At 31.2% G+C, this 17,409-nt stretch overlaps 1 protein-coding gene across 1 annotated transcript; it reads left to right on the top strand.

The window, feature by feature from the left end:
• Positions 1-193: 193 nt before the first annotated feature.
• Positions 194-16,928, top strand: LOC119835346 (NADPH--cytochrome P450 reductase). The gene is made up of 12 exons (XM_038360110.1): positions 194-561; positions 8,098-8,284; positions 8,474-8,623; positions 10,516-10,640; positions 10,728-10,922; positions 11,398-11,525; positions 11,701-11,942; positions 12,527-12,724; positions 13,934-14,097; positions 15,399-15,573; positions 15,781-15,938; positions 16,516-16,928. Exons 1-12 carry the CDS (start codon positions 377-379, stop codon positions 16,658-16,660), a joined length of 2,052 nt encoding a protein of 683 aa, XP_038216038.1. The 5' UTR covers positions 194-376; the 3' UTR covers positions 16,661-16,928.
• Positions 16,929-17,409: the final 481 nt, after the last annotated feature.

Below are 17,409 nucleotides of genomic sequence, written 5' to 3'. Positions count from 1 at the left end.
ATGGACTTAGTTACGTTGGATTGCATGTCATTAACTTATTTCCATTTCAAGTTTTTAACTAAACACGAACCAGCGCAGTCATTTCAGCACTCTTGACCTCTCGCTCACTCTTATTCGTTTCGTTCATTCGCTGATTTTCCATCACCATCGCCAAAAGAGTCGGGCCGCGAGCGAATACGAGTTCTGCGTTGAGCTCGTATTCGTAAACTTGTTCCAGTCACGCATTCAGTCAGTGTAGTTTAGGTAACGTTACCGTATGTACGTTGTTAATCGAATGTGTTAAGTTGAATCGTTTTCGTATAAAGTAACCCCTGCAGGTGACCTTGTGTTGTCAAGTGATAAAAAAGAACTGCGAAGAGAAGAAAAAAACTTTAAAATGTCTGATAATACACAAGATCTAATAAAGGAGGCAGCGGCCGCGGCCGCTGTGAGTGGATCGCTATTTAGCACATTCGACATAATAATGCTTATCATCTTATTTGGGGCAGCAGCTTGGTGGCTATACAGTTCCAAAAAAGAAAACAAAACAGATGATTTACTTCTGAGCAAATATTCAATTCAGTAAGTAAAATCAGTTACATTCATCCAAATCATATTATTGAGCCACAGTAAAGTTTTGGTAATCGTTTATAATTCAATATAAATACCAACACTAGGAAGGTTCTACCCTATGATATTGTTTCTTCTACCTTTTGCATATATTTAATGTTATCGCCGACAACTCATTACGCTTTTTAACTACCTACATAATATTACGTGTGATAAGTTTCTAGTAGAAAAATGCAATATATAGTGTGCATGTACAGTAGGTACAGACATTAACTAGTATGTAGGTAAGCAACTTGTTTTATAAATTGTCCGTTAACTTTAGATTCAATGACAACGACACCGAGATACTTATTTGTGACCTTTATGACCCTAAACAACCATTAATGGACTACACTTTATTATATTTTATTCAGTCAACCATCCTATCTAGAGCATATTAATTAAATGCTTCTCATTCTTACAATCAAACTGCATAATATGCCCACCCACAGTTGTTCGCATTGTAAAAAGTCAAAGTTAATGATTTTTTGTGGTATATGTTGCGGTTTATTTAGTAACTACGTATTTATACAATATAATATAGTACACTTTATTTAAAACACATAATAAAACAAAAAAGGGAAGTTTGTTCCCTTTTTTGTGTGATCATATGTAGAAAAAAACATTTTTTATGTTAAAAGAGTATGCATTGAACAATAACAATATGTTAAATGGATTATCTTACGATATTAGAATTTTGTTAGGAATATTCCTATATTTTTTTCCGACGACGTAACCAAGCACTAATGTCATAATTTTTTCAAAAATACTTATCAGCATGGTCAAACGCGGCTGAAAAGTGAGTCGAGCGAAAGAGTTACTACAGACTACAGAGGAGTTAGTAATAGGGTGACCATAAAATTTTTCCTATGTGATACAGTTCCTTTTCATTAAAACTACATAGGCATTGAAGCGTTTCTCTCGCAATAGGTGTTTTCAGCGAAATAACTAAATATATTTGTAAGCATTACGAAATAAATATATTTATTCATCTTAGGATATCCTGTATTAGTAACATTTGACAACTAAATACAGTTATAGCAAATTTTATTTTAGGTTTAGGTATTCCGGTCAGTCACTAAGTTCCGGAACACAAGACAACCAACTGACAATTTCTTTTTTGTAAAGGCACCGAATATAATAAAAATATTTTTTTGTAAGCATCAAGTCTTCATAATTGCTTTGTTTATTTGTTGTAACCTCACATGGATTGAAAAACTATGCTTGAAAAAAACCTCACGCTTTAGTGAACGCCCTCTAAGCAAAGGATTGCGTGTGATCACATTTTATATAAAAATAATCTGTTAAAATCATTTCGATATTACTCTTGAAAAAACACGAAATCACGTTGATTTTTGTCGCGAATAGATTACACGCTCGCATTATAATTCAATCAAAATGTACAGTATAAAGAAATACTATAGTATAAGGACTTCATGTAAGGGGGATAAAAAATTAAATTTACGTGTTTGTAATTAAATGACATGTCATTGGATAAGGTTTTCTAGTCTTTATAAATGAGATAAGAGGTTTTTAAATAGATTTTTGCTGTAAAAACAGTTGATGAGTTACATATCATCACTAGCCGTAAAAAATGTCGTATTAGCTCTTTGACGTTCAAAATTTTGTAGTCCACGCAAGCGAAGCCGCGGGTGGAACCTATCAGAAAATTAATTTACAAATTTCTCGCGTTTTTTTTTCTTTAAATGATATGGAATATCTTCACTAAGATGTACCTACGCTGACAAAACATTGTATTAATAATAATTGCGGTTTCATTAAGATATACATTAAGAAAAGGGTTGTTTGTTTTTAATTATCATTACGAGAACTCGCGATTATTAGAATAACAATGCAATATACGTACCTAATCAGACAATTGTACACGTGTTTCATATTTTGCATAACGGAATTCGACTGCTCTAATAATATAAATAGGGAAGTTTGTGAGGATCGGTAGATGTATGACTATTTCACGCAGACTCATGATTCCGCTCATTGGAATTTGATGAAATGTGACATAATGCACTTATATGGATAAAAGTGGGTATTACCGACTTCTATGATCTATCTATCCGGATACCAGACGAGGTACCAGGCAAGTGAAGTCGCAAATTGATACATATCCTAGTTATATCGTAGAATGTAGGACAAATACTCATTCATACTAAAGATATCCTCATAATATTTGTTCTCCTTTCCACTTAACTCGCATTAAGAATTATTGAGTTGGTGAAAAATTCAATGCTAGGGATTAGGAAACAATAAATGACGAGTCCATTAAGTTATCAGTCTTACTGATAATAGGTTTGATATGTAATGACTAATGAATAATTCTATTCATTTGAGATTTGCTTAATTATCATTTTGACTATCATTATATAAACTGATAAAATAATGACAGTGCTGTATTTATTATTAAATGGGGAAATCTACATACTCAACAATTTTTTCTCTAAATATGTTTGAAATTTTGAAATAGTGCAAACAACAAATTTCATGATCGCTTTACATAGAAAATTGATAATGTATTTATTAATAATGTATTTTAATGCATAAGGCTCAATACGATCATGGAAAAAAATCGCTCACAATAAATGAATGTTCGAATTACTATTTTCAGACAGAAAAATTGTCACGATACGCAATTGTTTAAAGATACGAACGGCAGGTCTGAGAATAGGCTAACGTCTGTTTTCATACACCTAAATGATAAGAGTAGGGCACAACAGCGTTTGCCGAGTCAGCTTGTATGTAATATATTTATATATTATGGACATAGACTCTAATATGTAATATATATCAGTCGAATTAAGAAACCTCCAACTTGAAGTCAGTTAAAAGGCATATATACAGAACCTTGACGAGGTAATTATTTAAAATGTCTCTTAAACAGATATTTAAGTAGCAAGGACGTATGTATATAAATAACGATGCATAGATTTTAAAACATTCTTCACTTTTATTCTATTAAACTACCTCATTATGTAATAGCAGAAACGGAGCTGGTGGTTCGCCTGATAGTAAGCGATCACCATGAGCATTTCCAAAGGGTTAGTGCCGCTTTTCAGTGGTAAAGGTTGTGAAAAGATTGTGGACGGGAATAATAGAATGGACTGATAAAGGTTAGGAAAAGGATACGGACCTCCGGCTTCCCCATTCACCGAACAAAAGACTGCATGCTACTATTGCATACTGATCTTTTGTTGGGGTGTGGTACCTACCTTCCCCGGTACGACCTGGCCCAATTCGTGCCGAATCGTTTTCCCCTCACACACTCAAAACCTACATTGTGGTTATTATGTTCGAAGTCTTATTGTATTTTTACTTTTGTGGAAAAAAAAATTATCTTCTTATGTATTATCTGTGCGTAATTAATTTATATTTTTCCTTGTATATATCTAATGATTATATTAATATTGCTATTAGATAGCTATAAAGATTATTCCAATTATTATTGACGAGTATTTGAAATCAAAGGATTTAATGAAATCATTATTCTATTATAGTCCTTATTTTTTATAATAACACTTCATGTAATCTTAGTATTTTATTTTAACTAAATTACAATACATTAAATAATAAACCGTTAACTGTTTGCTTATTAATAATAATTAACCAATTTCCAATTATCAATTTATCACTCTTTTTATGATAATAAGCTGGAATTTTCTGCCATACGACGAATACTTAACTTTTTAATTGATACATTTATATGAATCCGATAAAAATAAACAACAATATTGTTATAATATCTTTAAAGTGGTACTTTAAAATACTCATAAGTAACTACGTAACATATATGTATAACTATTTTAATACTTAACACTCACAAGTAACTACTGACGAGTTAGTTACAAGGACACAATCGATGTAATAAGCATTTCTATTTTAACGATGACAATCAGTTCCGTCACACAACACCCAAGGGTTATCAAGGAATAATCACTTTCAAGGGTCTCTTGTCTGATATCAATAAATTTTGAAATGCCGTTTCACTTTTAAATATCCTTTTACATGTTTATTTCTACGCTAGACTTATTCAATTCTTTGTTGAAAATTCACTCGTAACTTGCCGCTGGATATTCCCAGGTGGAAAACTCGAGGAAAGCAAACAACTTAACTCAGGTATATATAAACTAATATTAAATCAATCGAAAAAAATCGAACGAATTAATTTAATCGAAACAAATAAACAGAGAAACAAAAAAAAAATCGGAAACATGAAACAGCTGTTTTCCGCATAGTTACAATGGTCCAATTTTCTAAAATAATGTTATAAAGAGGAAATAATTCTTTTTTTGTATTTTTTTACATTCGTGTAATGTTTTTACACAAAAACTGAGTGGACCGATTTAAATATATGTATTGGGGTGAAAATTTAAAATATATGTATTTGGCGTATATACAAAGCTCGATTCTTTTTAAAATTTATCGTGAATAACAGGTAACCATGAAAATAAATTTATAAAAAAAGGGTTAAAATAAATTATATTACATATTTACTAATTTTTGTGAATGATCGAAAACTAAATAAATTAAAACAGGCGTTTTCGATAAAGATAAAACGGCGCAATATATTTAGAATGGTATTTCCGCCGTCATAATTTTAGTGAAGGAATAGTCGTCAGCCTCGAGGATGATAATTGTTCGAACGCAAATATTCGTATATCCCTATTGCATAAGGATAATTCCCGCGTATTCATGAAATTTGAATAATGACGTCTGGTATTTCCATTAATCGATAAGGTTTAATATATCGTACTCTTTAATCTTTTGTTCTATCTAGTTCGTAAAATTTGTCATCATGGACATAGACATTAAGTTTAATTTATTTGCTGTATATAGCGTACCTATAATGTATAATAGTAGAATGCGAATTCTACTGTGTTTTGGGAAGCCGAAATAGGCCCGTAACCTTTTCCTTACCCAGTGGTTTCCTTTTTTCTCATCGTCTGTACTTTAACAACCCTTGCCCCTTAATAGCCTAACCATCATAATCGACGGCTGTTGTTTTTTAAAAGCCTATTTTATTGGCTCAAAAGGTCTATTTTACTAATCACACGTTACGCTACTCTTACATATAAACGTACCAATTGTTTCCAATGAATTTTTGTTACCTATGCCTATGTCCGTAATATTTTAGTAGGTATTTTATATAATTAGTAGTAGGTATTTTATATTTTCCATTATTAAATTAATAACTGCATTCGAGTTGATTCCAGAAGAACAAACCAGATAAACTACATCACTATTTTGTACCAATCACAACAGATAGTCGTTTGATAATATGTGCTGTTTTTTTATAGAACGTAAAGTCTGTCGATGTGTTTTTTTTGCTGTTTGAATTTGGAATTAGGATCAAGGTCTTCACCGTTTAAGGCAAAAAGTAACAAGTTTTAATATAATTTACTTTTATTAATATATTTTACTCGGCTGTTGGATATTTTACATTGTCCAAAGAAATACAATCCGACTAGGAAGCATTTTTTTAAACCACAAATAGGTACGATAATATTTGTTAGTAAATAAAAAACGTTCATTTTTTTCGCACAATGAGTAAGTACCTACATAATATGAATACTGCAACCTTGAAATACGAATTATATTACATATTACACTGATAACTAGTTAGTCTTCGTCCGCAGCTTCGCCCGCGTCGTCAATGGAAATTCCTATGAGATATTTCCCCCACAGAAAAATGTAGTCTATGTCACTTTCAAGCCTCCTAAATATCTTCAGACATAAAAATCAAATAATATAATAGTTTCGTTGCGGCGTGAGAGAAATATAGAAAAGCACATTCCCCATTTCGAATATAAATAAGAATTAATCATACCTGTGCAAAAATATTCATTCGTATTTCGTTAATTTAAAGACTGGGGATGCGCTCCGGCTCTCCCCTGCTACTTATATACTCGTCCTCACGGATCACGCACAAATCACGGAGAAAAAATCGGACCAGTAGTTCCTGACATTCCCTACAACGTCATAAACTTACGAATTCACAAACTGTACCTCATTATACTATTAGTATAGATACACAGTTGGCCTTGATTAATTTACACTACAGGACTTATTTACAATTTAGAATAGATGTTTTGAATAATCTAAAATCCTTGCCTTTTTTGTTTCATCATTTCCTTAATCATAGTTTTTGCAAGGTATCAAAGATTATATGTCTGTGCCTAAATACTGTAACGGGGGAATTATTCACTTTATTATAATAAACCATTTTATTGTATGTTACATATTTATACGATAAATGTCTTTGTGAACTTTATAAATCTACATACAACATGCTTAATATAAAATTTCGTTGATTACAAAATATCCTTCAAGATACGTCATGTTGGCAAAAAATATAGTAACAAAAACTAGTATTTTTTGTTTCAAACTACATAATAAATATGATTTGAATTATATTGAATCTGTTCAGAAGTTATAAGAATCATAAAAAAAATGTTTTCCATTTATATCATAAATTTATTTTCATTTTTTATTGAGACACATATTCTTATTATGGTCTCGTGTTATGATTACTAAGGTAATGTATTTGATACAGAGAAACAAGAAACTTAAGTTTTTTTCATCTTATCCTTTTTTATAAAATTTAGGTACACCAAAAAAATGCCTTGACCGTTTATTGTTTTAATTCATAACTTAGGCGATGGCTGCTTTATTAAAATTACGGAAGGCCTTCAGAAACTGTATTTGATTTCCCTCTTTCGGCCTTGCTTACTGCAGACACGGTCAACTTCTGATGAATATAAATTATATTATTAACAGCGATTATTATTCAAACCTGGTTTTTTATTCAATTATAATTTGTATAAGATTATAAAGGGACGTGCAACATAACCTTAAACTTAAGTTTTATGTAATACTAATTTACCATTAAATTTGCACTTAAATTGGTGTAAGAACATCATAAATTTTTAACTTTAATTCATATACTTATTTATTTATTTTATTTATAATGCTTTATTGCACAAACTTAGACAAAAACAGCAAGTATATAATGTGTATATTACATTTTCTTTCTCGACGGCATTATCGGATTAATGAAAGTAACAGGTAACTTTTAATCAAATAAAAGTTGAATTATAGATTAAAATCAATTAATCATTCATCATCATACTTAATTGTGTAAAGTCTTATACATATATAAATTCTCACATTACTGAGCAAAATTTTACAGATGCTTATGACTATGACGTAGCGCGAATTTTGTATAAATTTAGTTTAATCTATGATGACACATGATGCGTGATATCTTTTATGCTGTGATATTAATGATTTTTGAGATAACTAGTACACTAATTTTTTAGATACGTATATCATTATATTTAGATATTTACTGGTTGTAACGAACACTTACATAAATACAATTCACTTTAGTATTCCTGGAAATGCTAAATTCTCTGTGAAATTTTTATTCTATTTCAAATATAATATAACATGTCTATCTTTTTGCAAAAGTTTTAAACATGGAAATTTTTGTTCTAGGCCAGCTGGAGCAATACAAGTTACAGAGAACTCTTTTATAAAGAAGCTACAATCTTCTGGTAGAAGTCTTGTAGTATTTTATGGGTCACAGACGGGAACTGGTGAGGAGTTTGCGGGCCGACTTGCCAAGGAAGGCATACGATACAAAATGAAGGGAATGGTCGCAGATCCAGAAGAGTGCGATATGGTTTGTACAAGATTTCATGTTTTATGTTATTTTATAATTGAAAAATGTGAAATTGAAATTGAATCAGTGCTGTTGATGTTAATATTTGTACTTAAGTATTATAATAAATAATAACAAATTCATTATACGATCACAATTTAAACAAGCGTCAGAGTAGAATGTAATCATGCTTTATTATTTTCCTTTTAGGAAGAGCTAACGAAATTGAAGGATATACCAAATTCTCTTGCCGTTTTTTGTGTAGCGACGTACGGTGAAGGTGACCCCACAGATAATGCTATGGACTTCTATGAATGGTTAAAGAATGGAGACCCAGATTTGACAGGATTAAATTACGCTGTAAGTAGAAGTTATTGTTTTCTTTGTTTATCAAATCGACTTCAATTCAAATATTTCTAAAAACGGAACAAAATTCTATTTTTAGCTCATATAATAATGAGTACGTTAATTTTTATTCATAATAAGCTATTATTGTGTTTTTGTCCTTTTCTCAATATTTCACAGTATATTCATATATTTTGCGTATTAAGTGGTTATTTCATTATACAATATCAATCTTTGGATCACGCAAGAGTTATTATATTATTATTCAATTGACGCACCAACGCTGAGGGGCTAAGACTGGAAAAGGGGACTGTTGCAACTTCAACAGTGAATATTTTTATTGTTTGATAATTTCACATACGCTGAATATTATATCATAAAATTATATACATACATTTACAGGTGTTCAAGTAAACGTAGTTACTTGCATTATCTCAATTACAATGCTTTATCTTATAAAACGAAATAAGATCTTTTAAATTTATAACTAGGGAAATATGCAAGTTTAATGTACGTGTATCGTTATTTATTATGTACTATTACTTAGCATACTTGCTTATTTAGCAGTTGTATTTAAGGTCAACTTAGTCGTTCTACCTACCTATATCTAATTAATATCGAATAAAGAAGTATCAGACAAAATGCGTTTATGTGTCTAATTTTATTTATTATTTGGGAGCTATAAAGTTTCATAAAAAAGGTAGCCGCAGTTTCGCTCGCGTGGACTACGTATTTTGTTCGTTTCTTTGTTTTTGAAGATAGGAGGCACTATGGACATTTTTACCAATTTTGAGACAAATATCCCCCCAAGTATTTATTTTACCATAAAACCTACATAGATATTTATCCTCCCGTTACCTGTATGGATCGGTGGTCAGGCAATATATTATATTTACTTATGACAAATGTAAATATATTCGCAGGTCTGAAGTCTTAATTATATAACATGTTAATATAATATTTATCTTTTGCGCACATATTGTGTACTTATCAGTTACCTACGTACAATACGTAAAATCATACCTACTTGTAGTTAAAACATGAAACTGCTTTAGCTTTAAATTACGACAAAGATTAGTTATCTATTTAGTATAATATAATGATGATGATTGTAATACTTCAAACTATGTGATATTGATAAAGAAATATATCTATTATGATTCTTCATCTATGCTTATAGCACATAGCCTGTACTTACGTGATATATACTAAATCATAAGTATACTTAATACTATTTCATATTAATTTATGCTACTGATACCATAATACTGCAGTAAATAACACTTCTAGTTTTCCTCGTGTAAGCGTGTTTTAAGATTCATGCTTACGTTTTTAAGTCCACGTCATGCAGTGGAATTCAACAGGATTTCAAAGATCAATGTAATACAAAGTGTGACGCATGATATTTAAACTAGTTGCCTCAATCGTTCTGTTTCAAGTCGTTCACTAATGACAGATCCTCTATGGATATATCGTTCTGCTGTCAACTTGACGTGTGTCATATAGAGTGTATTTATAATTTATGACTAGTGTTAAATAAAGTGAGTAGGTTATTATATCTTACGGACAAAATATTCTATAATTCGCTACATATTATAGACAATTATATAACAATATACTGTTTTTTAGTATAATTAGTCTTACTAATTCCCATTAGATAAACATGTAAGAAAATACATTTAAGTTAGCAAAATGTTCGTATCTTTTGCAAATATTTCCATGCAGGTTATTAAAAACAAACCTCGCTTTTTTACAAAATTATTCAACAGAAAATATATATTTCCACCTAAACTAAAGCACATGGTATGATGCTCATATAATTGGTAATTGAATATTTAAATAATTTATAATAAAAATTTTATGCCTCAAATCTGTCATTTGGTACTTAACAATTTATACCATTTTAGGTGTTTGGACTTGGCAATAAAACATATGAACATTTTAATTCAGTTGCAATTTATATAGACAAACGTCTTGAAGAATTGGGCGCTACAAGAGTATATGAGTTGGGGCTCGGTGATGATGATGCAAAGTAAGTAATAATGTTGATTAGTAAGTATGTCAATCCTATTGATCATCAAACATGAATTTGTAAAATAATGTCATGTTTAAATTTTAGCATTGAAGATGATTTCATTACTTGGAAAGAAAAGTTCTGGCCTGCTGTTTGTGAAAAGTATAATATTGAAAGCACTGGTGAAGAAGAATTATTGAGACAATTCCATCTTGTAACTCATGCCCCTGGTGAAATAGCAAGCAATGAAATATTTACTGGTGAAATTTCTAGACTACATTCATTGCAAGTTCAAAGGCCGTAAGTAATTTTAATATAATTTAATTACAAATATGCATACTTTTGTACAAGAAATGAATAACTTGTGCAAACTTTATATAGGTATGTGCAAAAAATCACACTAATATTATAAAAGTTTATTTGTTTGAATGTTTGTGTATCAATCTTGCAGAAACTACTTAATGGATTTTGATGAAATTTGGTATACAGAGGGGGTATGAGCTGACTTGGGTGATAGGGTATTGTTTATCCCGTTTATCATTTATTAATTGCTTGCTTGGGATAAAAGAAACAGGAATTTTTATATACAAGCGTCTAGCAAAGAATAAGAAAAACTTCATTTTCTTTCTTTTACAATTATTTATTTTAAACAAAAACACCTGAAGGCTGAAGGAATTATTTATATTTTGAATTCATAATAAATACATGATGTATTTTTTACATAATGTATGGTAAATAATTAAATATCTTTTCTTAATATTGATTCCATTTTTAGGCCTTACGATGCTAAGAATCCATTCCTAGCTCAAATTAAGGTTAACAGAGAATTGCACAAGGGTGGAGACCGATCATGTCTACATGTTGAACTGGATATTTCAGATTCTAAAATGCGATATGAAGCAGGTTTGTTCATGTTTTTATTTATCTCAATACATACACATCATCTAATGGTCATTACTTTTCTTTGTGTTCAAACCAAATTATAATTTGTGGTTATCATATCTCTAATAGTTATGTCTATTCTACAAATGCTGAATTGTTTGTCAACATAAACATTCATTTATTGTCATATTTACAGGTGATCATGTGGCTGTGTATCCCATTAATGATGAAAACTTAGTAATTAGATTAGGAGAATTGACTGGTGCAGATCTGGATGAAGTCTTTTCGCTCATTAATACCGACCAAGAGAGCACCAAAAAGAATCCATTCCCATGCCCAACCTCATACCGTACTGCACTCTCTCACTATTTAGAAATAACAGCATTGCCGCGCACACATATTCTACGTGAACTTGTAGAGTACTGCTCAAATGAAGAGGTACGTAATTTATCTTGTAATTTAAATATTAAAGTGCAGTTTTATGCTCATATATGTGCGAGTTTCTGAATGTATCATGCAAAAATTATGGTACTATTGGGTACCAATTGTCTTTAAATATTCTTTTGGATGGTCCTATAAATTGCATTGAATGTTATCCCAGTCCTACTTTAGAAATTTTTAATACTACTAGAATACCCTTATAACTAACTGTAAGGCAAAGAGTAATGCGTTTTTTGTCCAAATTAAATAATGTCCAATAAGATAGCTATTAGCTAGCTGTTAGCAACCATAATATAGAATTTTTATACGAAATTAATTGGTTGTTTGTAAAAAGCTAATCACAGAAAGTTAGCTTTATAGTAACAATAAATTGTAATTGGCTCAACCTCAGTCTATGATTATAGATTTAAAATTTAAATGTCAACATTTAAATCATATGTATATACATATTTATTTTAGAGCACACATACATTCAAGTATTTAATAAGTGTTTAATATTATATTTTACTTGAATTCTTAAATAAAGATACTTGATACTAATTGACCTCTAAAACAGTTATGTAATGTCATTGTTTGTATAGGATAAGAAGAAACTACTTCTCATGGCAACAAACTCGCAAGAAGGCAAAGCATTGTACCAATCATTTGTAGTAGACAGCTGTAGAAACATCGTACACATTTTGGAGGATATTAAGTCATGCAAACCACCGCTTGACCATATTTGCGAACTGCTACCTCGCCTCCAACCAAGATACTATTCCATTTCATCGAGTCCTAAAGTAAGTTGTATGGTATATTTTTCGAACAATAAGAAGATAGAATAATATTTTACTAAATGATTTTCACATATATTTATTATGGGCGTAGTCACGGGAAAATATATATAAATATACATAAAATTTAAATCTTTACTTCCTGCTTATTTATTTGGTTGTGTATAAAGGAAGTGTATTTTTCACAGCATTATTTTTTTTTAATAATAATAAGGATCCTATGCCCCTGCTTCCTCCCCGCAAATCATAGAGATCGCGGACGTAGTCAGTGATATTTCTTTTTTTTTTTCGATGATAAGAAACACAAATCAGCGCTTACGCAAAACATAAAGGTGTTTCTATGGATGACAGACACAATTGAAATTTTGTTTAATCATGCTCCATTTGCAAGATTGTTGTAAACAAACCCTGCGATCTTCTGTAGGAGTGTAATCACGTTGAAATTATATCATATTATCTTCTAAGTCATCTGTATAATTTTTGGCCAATTTAAATTTTTGGTGTTTTTAGTAATCAATTATTATTTTTTGTCGTACGTGAAACGTTATGCACCTACCACCCTTCTAAAGGTAAATAAAATAACTAACTCGTTTGCCCGCGTCTTCGTAAGCGTTAAATTCGAAGTAGTTATATACATATAAACCTTCCTCTTTAATCTCTCTATCTATGGAAACAAACCCATCAAAATTTTTGAAAGCGACTTCTTTACGACTTTCTTTTCGACTCTTTTATACTATGTAGTAATAATATTGAATAGTATATACCCTGATAATCAATAAAATGATAATGAATTTTTACATGACTCATCTTGTAAAAACAGCTGAACAGATTTTTGACCGAATTCAAAAAAAGAAGAGGTTTCGCAAATATAGATTTTTATTTGTGTTTGCGGACAATTTCGTTCATTATGATCTGAACTTTGATTATTTTATGTTGAAAAGATGAATAAAATTCCACGATATGTACGATTAGGTGGCCTAAGTAAAGCTTTTCAGTAACAACGCTTCGATTTTGCCATAGATTAAAAAGAGCAATCTCTCTTAAAACGGTAACGACCACCTACGTAAGGAACGGTCTGACAGAACGGATGTCCCGAAAGCCTCATCAGTTAGGGGCAAGATGTGACGGCTTCGGCCAAGTCTCGTAGTTGAAGGTTAGGGTTGTATTAGAAATTTGGGGTGTGTGTAAGTCGGTATAACGTCGTGTGTCGTGCAGCTGTACCCGGAGACGGTGCACGTGACGGCGGTGGTGGTGCAGTACGAGACGTCGACGGGGCGCGTCAACAAGGGCGTGGCGACCACTTGGCTGGCGGAGAACAAGCCCGAGCCGGGCAAACCGCTGCCACGAGTGCCTGTGTACATCAGGAAGTCGCAGTTCAGGTAATCCTCCACGTCAAACTGGAATTTGATTTGTTTGGATAATAGTCAGAATTGCATAATTGTATTAGTTGTAATAATAACAGTAGCATTTTTGCTACTCAGCTAAATTAATGTGTTGTTGCTAGTACTACTGAAGTGTATATCTATATCAATTGGTCATCGACACGATGTTTACGTTCTCCGATTGGATAAAGGACTTTAGATACTAAGCGAAGAATCACAAACAAAATTATCCTTTATTCATTTAACTATATATATTGAAATAAAATAATGAACACTTAAAAGCTATTGTTATCTTTAACCTTCCGCGTGTTTACAGTTCATTAAGGGCGCCCTTGGTTCGTACATTATTTAAACAGCAATATTAAGATACGTGTGATAAAAAGCTTATAAAACTGATTAGGTTGATTAATTATAGTTATATCTGTGCATTAGTTTTTATATAAATTATTTTTGAGAAGAATGTAAAAGTAAATTTATTAGAGCTACAAGAATCTTTCGGCGCGTGGCGAAAAACATCGCCATTTTGTACGTTAATCTTTTCAATGTAGCGACAGATCGTTGAGCGTGTTTTGATGCGGTTAAGATGTTCCCTTATTTATAATAATTTTGCCTATCCCATCCAATAACTTAAACTACCTGATTATTGTCTGTTCAAGCATAACTATAAATAATAAATGATTTAAAGTTTTGAAAATTAGGGAGTTTCCTTAAAATCGGATCGATAGCTTCGTTCCGAAATTTCTGAAGCAAAGGTGACTTAATTGGCAACCCTTATTTTAGTTTGGTGACTTTCAAATTCCAAAAGATTCTTTTAGCTCTGTACACATACGACTAAAGAACGTTCGTATCAAAGATATTATTAGATGTTGATAAAAATCTCAGTGATATCAATTCTGTTCGTTCTATACATATATTATGTCAATATCAGTCAAGTCATTTTCACGTGATAAAAGATAAAATATTTTGATTTCCTGCAATTTATATCGAATACAAATTTGCCCCGCGATAATGTCACTTTTATAAAAAACACGAGGAATTGTTCAATTTGTAACGCTCAGCAATTTGGTATTCGATGAACATACAGATGTAAATACACTATGGCCTTTTAGTTTATTCTGAAGATTGCATAGGATTACGCAATTTAACCTTCGCGTAAGTTTCCGTGTTCGACCACTAATAGTCCGACACTAAATTAAATAAAGTTTATATGTACATTTATTTATACGAGAGTAATATTGAGACATATAAATGTTTGGTGTAATTGAATAATAACTGTTAAATTCATGGTTTGTACACAGGTTACCATTGCAAACTCAAACCCCGATACTGATGGTCGGTCCCGGTACTGGGCTGGCTCCATTCCGAGGTTTCCTGCAGGAACGCTCTTTCGCTCGTCAAAATGGCAAAGAAGTCGGAGACACCATCCTTTACTTCGGCTGCAGGCATCGGGATCAGGACTATCTTTACCAAGAGGTACATATTTTACACATTTCAATGTCAGTGTATACATACCGTATGAATAAATAAAATATACAATTCACACAAATAATTTAATCATATCTTACTTAATTTCCCTGGAATGTGTTAAAATATTGATCGATTAGTTTCATGTTTTAATTTACATATAATTGACACCAAATAGTATGAAATGCAATGATTTAAATAACATTGAAATAACAGGAATTGGAGGAGTATGAAAAAAATGGTGACGTCATACTCAATGTAGCGTTCTCGAGAGACCAGGCCGAGAAGATATACGTCACTCACATGCTGGAGAAGAACCTGGATCAAATCTGGGATGTCCTCGGAAAGAGAAACGGACATTTCTATATTTGCGGGTATTTATATTAATCCCTAATATTAATATGAAAGTAACTCTGTCGACTTGTCTATCTCTCCTTCACAACGGACGCCCAAACCACTGAAGTGGATGAAATTTAGCATAGTATAGTACAGTTTTATTTCGAAAATCCCATATGAGCCGTGCATCTTTTCGTCCGCTACACGGCCTACGCCTCGTGTAGAAAGCTAGTTAATAAGATACTTTTCAAGGAATGCATTAAAAATAATTTATCTATTTTTTATAGTAAATATAAAAATATGCATAATTAACATTCAAATTAATATTTAAAATGACGAAGCAAGCGCCACATGTTAATTTTTCAATGAAAAAAAAAGTTTTCTTAAGACCCTCAATACGATAGCAGTGTATCATTGTCGATAACAAATTAATTTATTCACTAGACCGTTTATAAAAGGCGTTATTTCCATTTAAATAAATGACGTAAAATTTTTGTCGAATCATGATTACGTTGGCATTTTATTGTGATAAGTACACGACAACAACATATGTATGCGAAGAGCATGCGATGCTATAATTATGTTATATAATATTGGATATTGTTTTATTTTCAGTGACGCTAAAAATATGGCTGTAGACGTCCGTAATATTGTGCTGAGGGCTGTGAGAGAAAAGGGAGGTCGTACGGAGGCCGAAGCGGCACAATTCCTCAAGAAACTTGAGTCTATGAAGAAATATTCTGCTGATGTATGGAGTTAAAACTTCATATTTTGATTATTCATCTAGCCTAATTTTTAGCTTTGAAATGTAAATGTTCAACAATTGTAGTTACGATGAAATATTTCTTGTGACATTACGTACCTACGTGAACGCATTATAGCGGGGTTACAACATTTTGATAACTTATTATTAATGTTATAAACACAGATTCAAAAGCAACTTAAACTTTATTTATTCGTGGCTAAATATATATATATATAAATTATTTTCTGGGATTAACCAGGGTTAAAGCACAAGTTATGTTACAACACTTGAAAGTTATAATTACAAGTGGTTTTGTTGAATGTAATTATTCATAAACTCATTGAGGTTTACGACAAACCCAAAATAACGATACAAAAGACGGCGCAGTTCAAAGAACTTTGTGATGCAAATCATAATACGTAGTCGACTGATTTATTATTTCATATTTTATACATACTAAAGACCATATTTTTTTTATTTAAAAAATATTGGATAATTGCGTTTATTGTGTTGAAATTGTATTGTAAATGAGTGTAAAGTTTGAGTCGTTAGCACGTTTTATATAAGTGGACTGGGCAATAGTATGTAAGATAATAAGGTTATAATATTTTTATAGTAATGTTATTTGAATAAATCTTTCATATTAATATTATCTTTCATTTTATTCTTATAAACATCCTTATTTCCTTTGTAAGTGTTGCCTACATGAGAAACGAAGAGATATAAACAGGACATGCATTTTATTATAATTAGAGTTTGGTATT

Source organism: Zerene cesonia, chromosome 20 (genome assembly GCF_012273895.1).
Source record: "Zerene cesonia ecotype Mississippi chromosome 20, Zerene_cesonia_1.1, whole genome shotgun sequence".
Classification (NCBI taxonomy): domain Eukaryota; kingdom Metazoa; phylum Arthropoda; class Insecta; order Lepidoptera; family Pieridae; genus Zerene; species Zerene cesonia.
The sequence above is the reverse complement of the archived record's forward strand: the minus strand, read 5'-3'. Positions and strand labels throughout refer to the sequence as shown.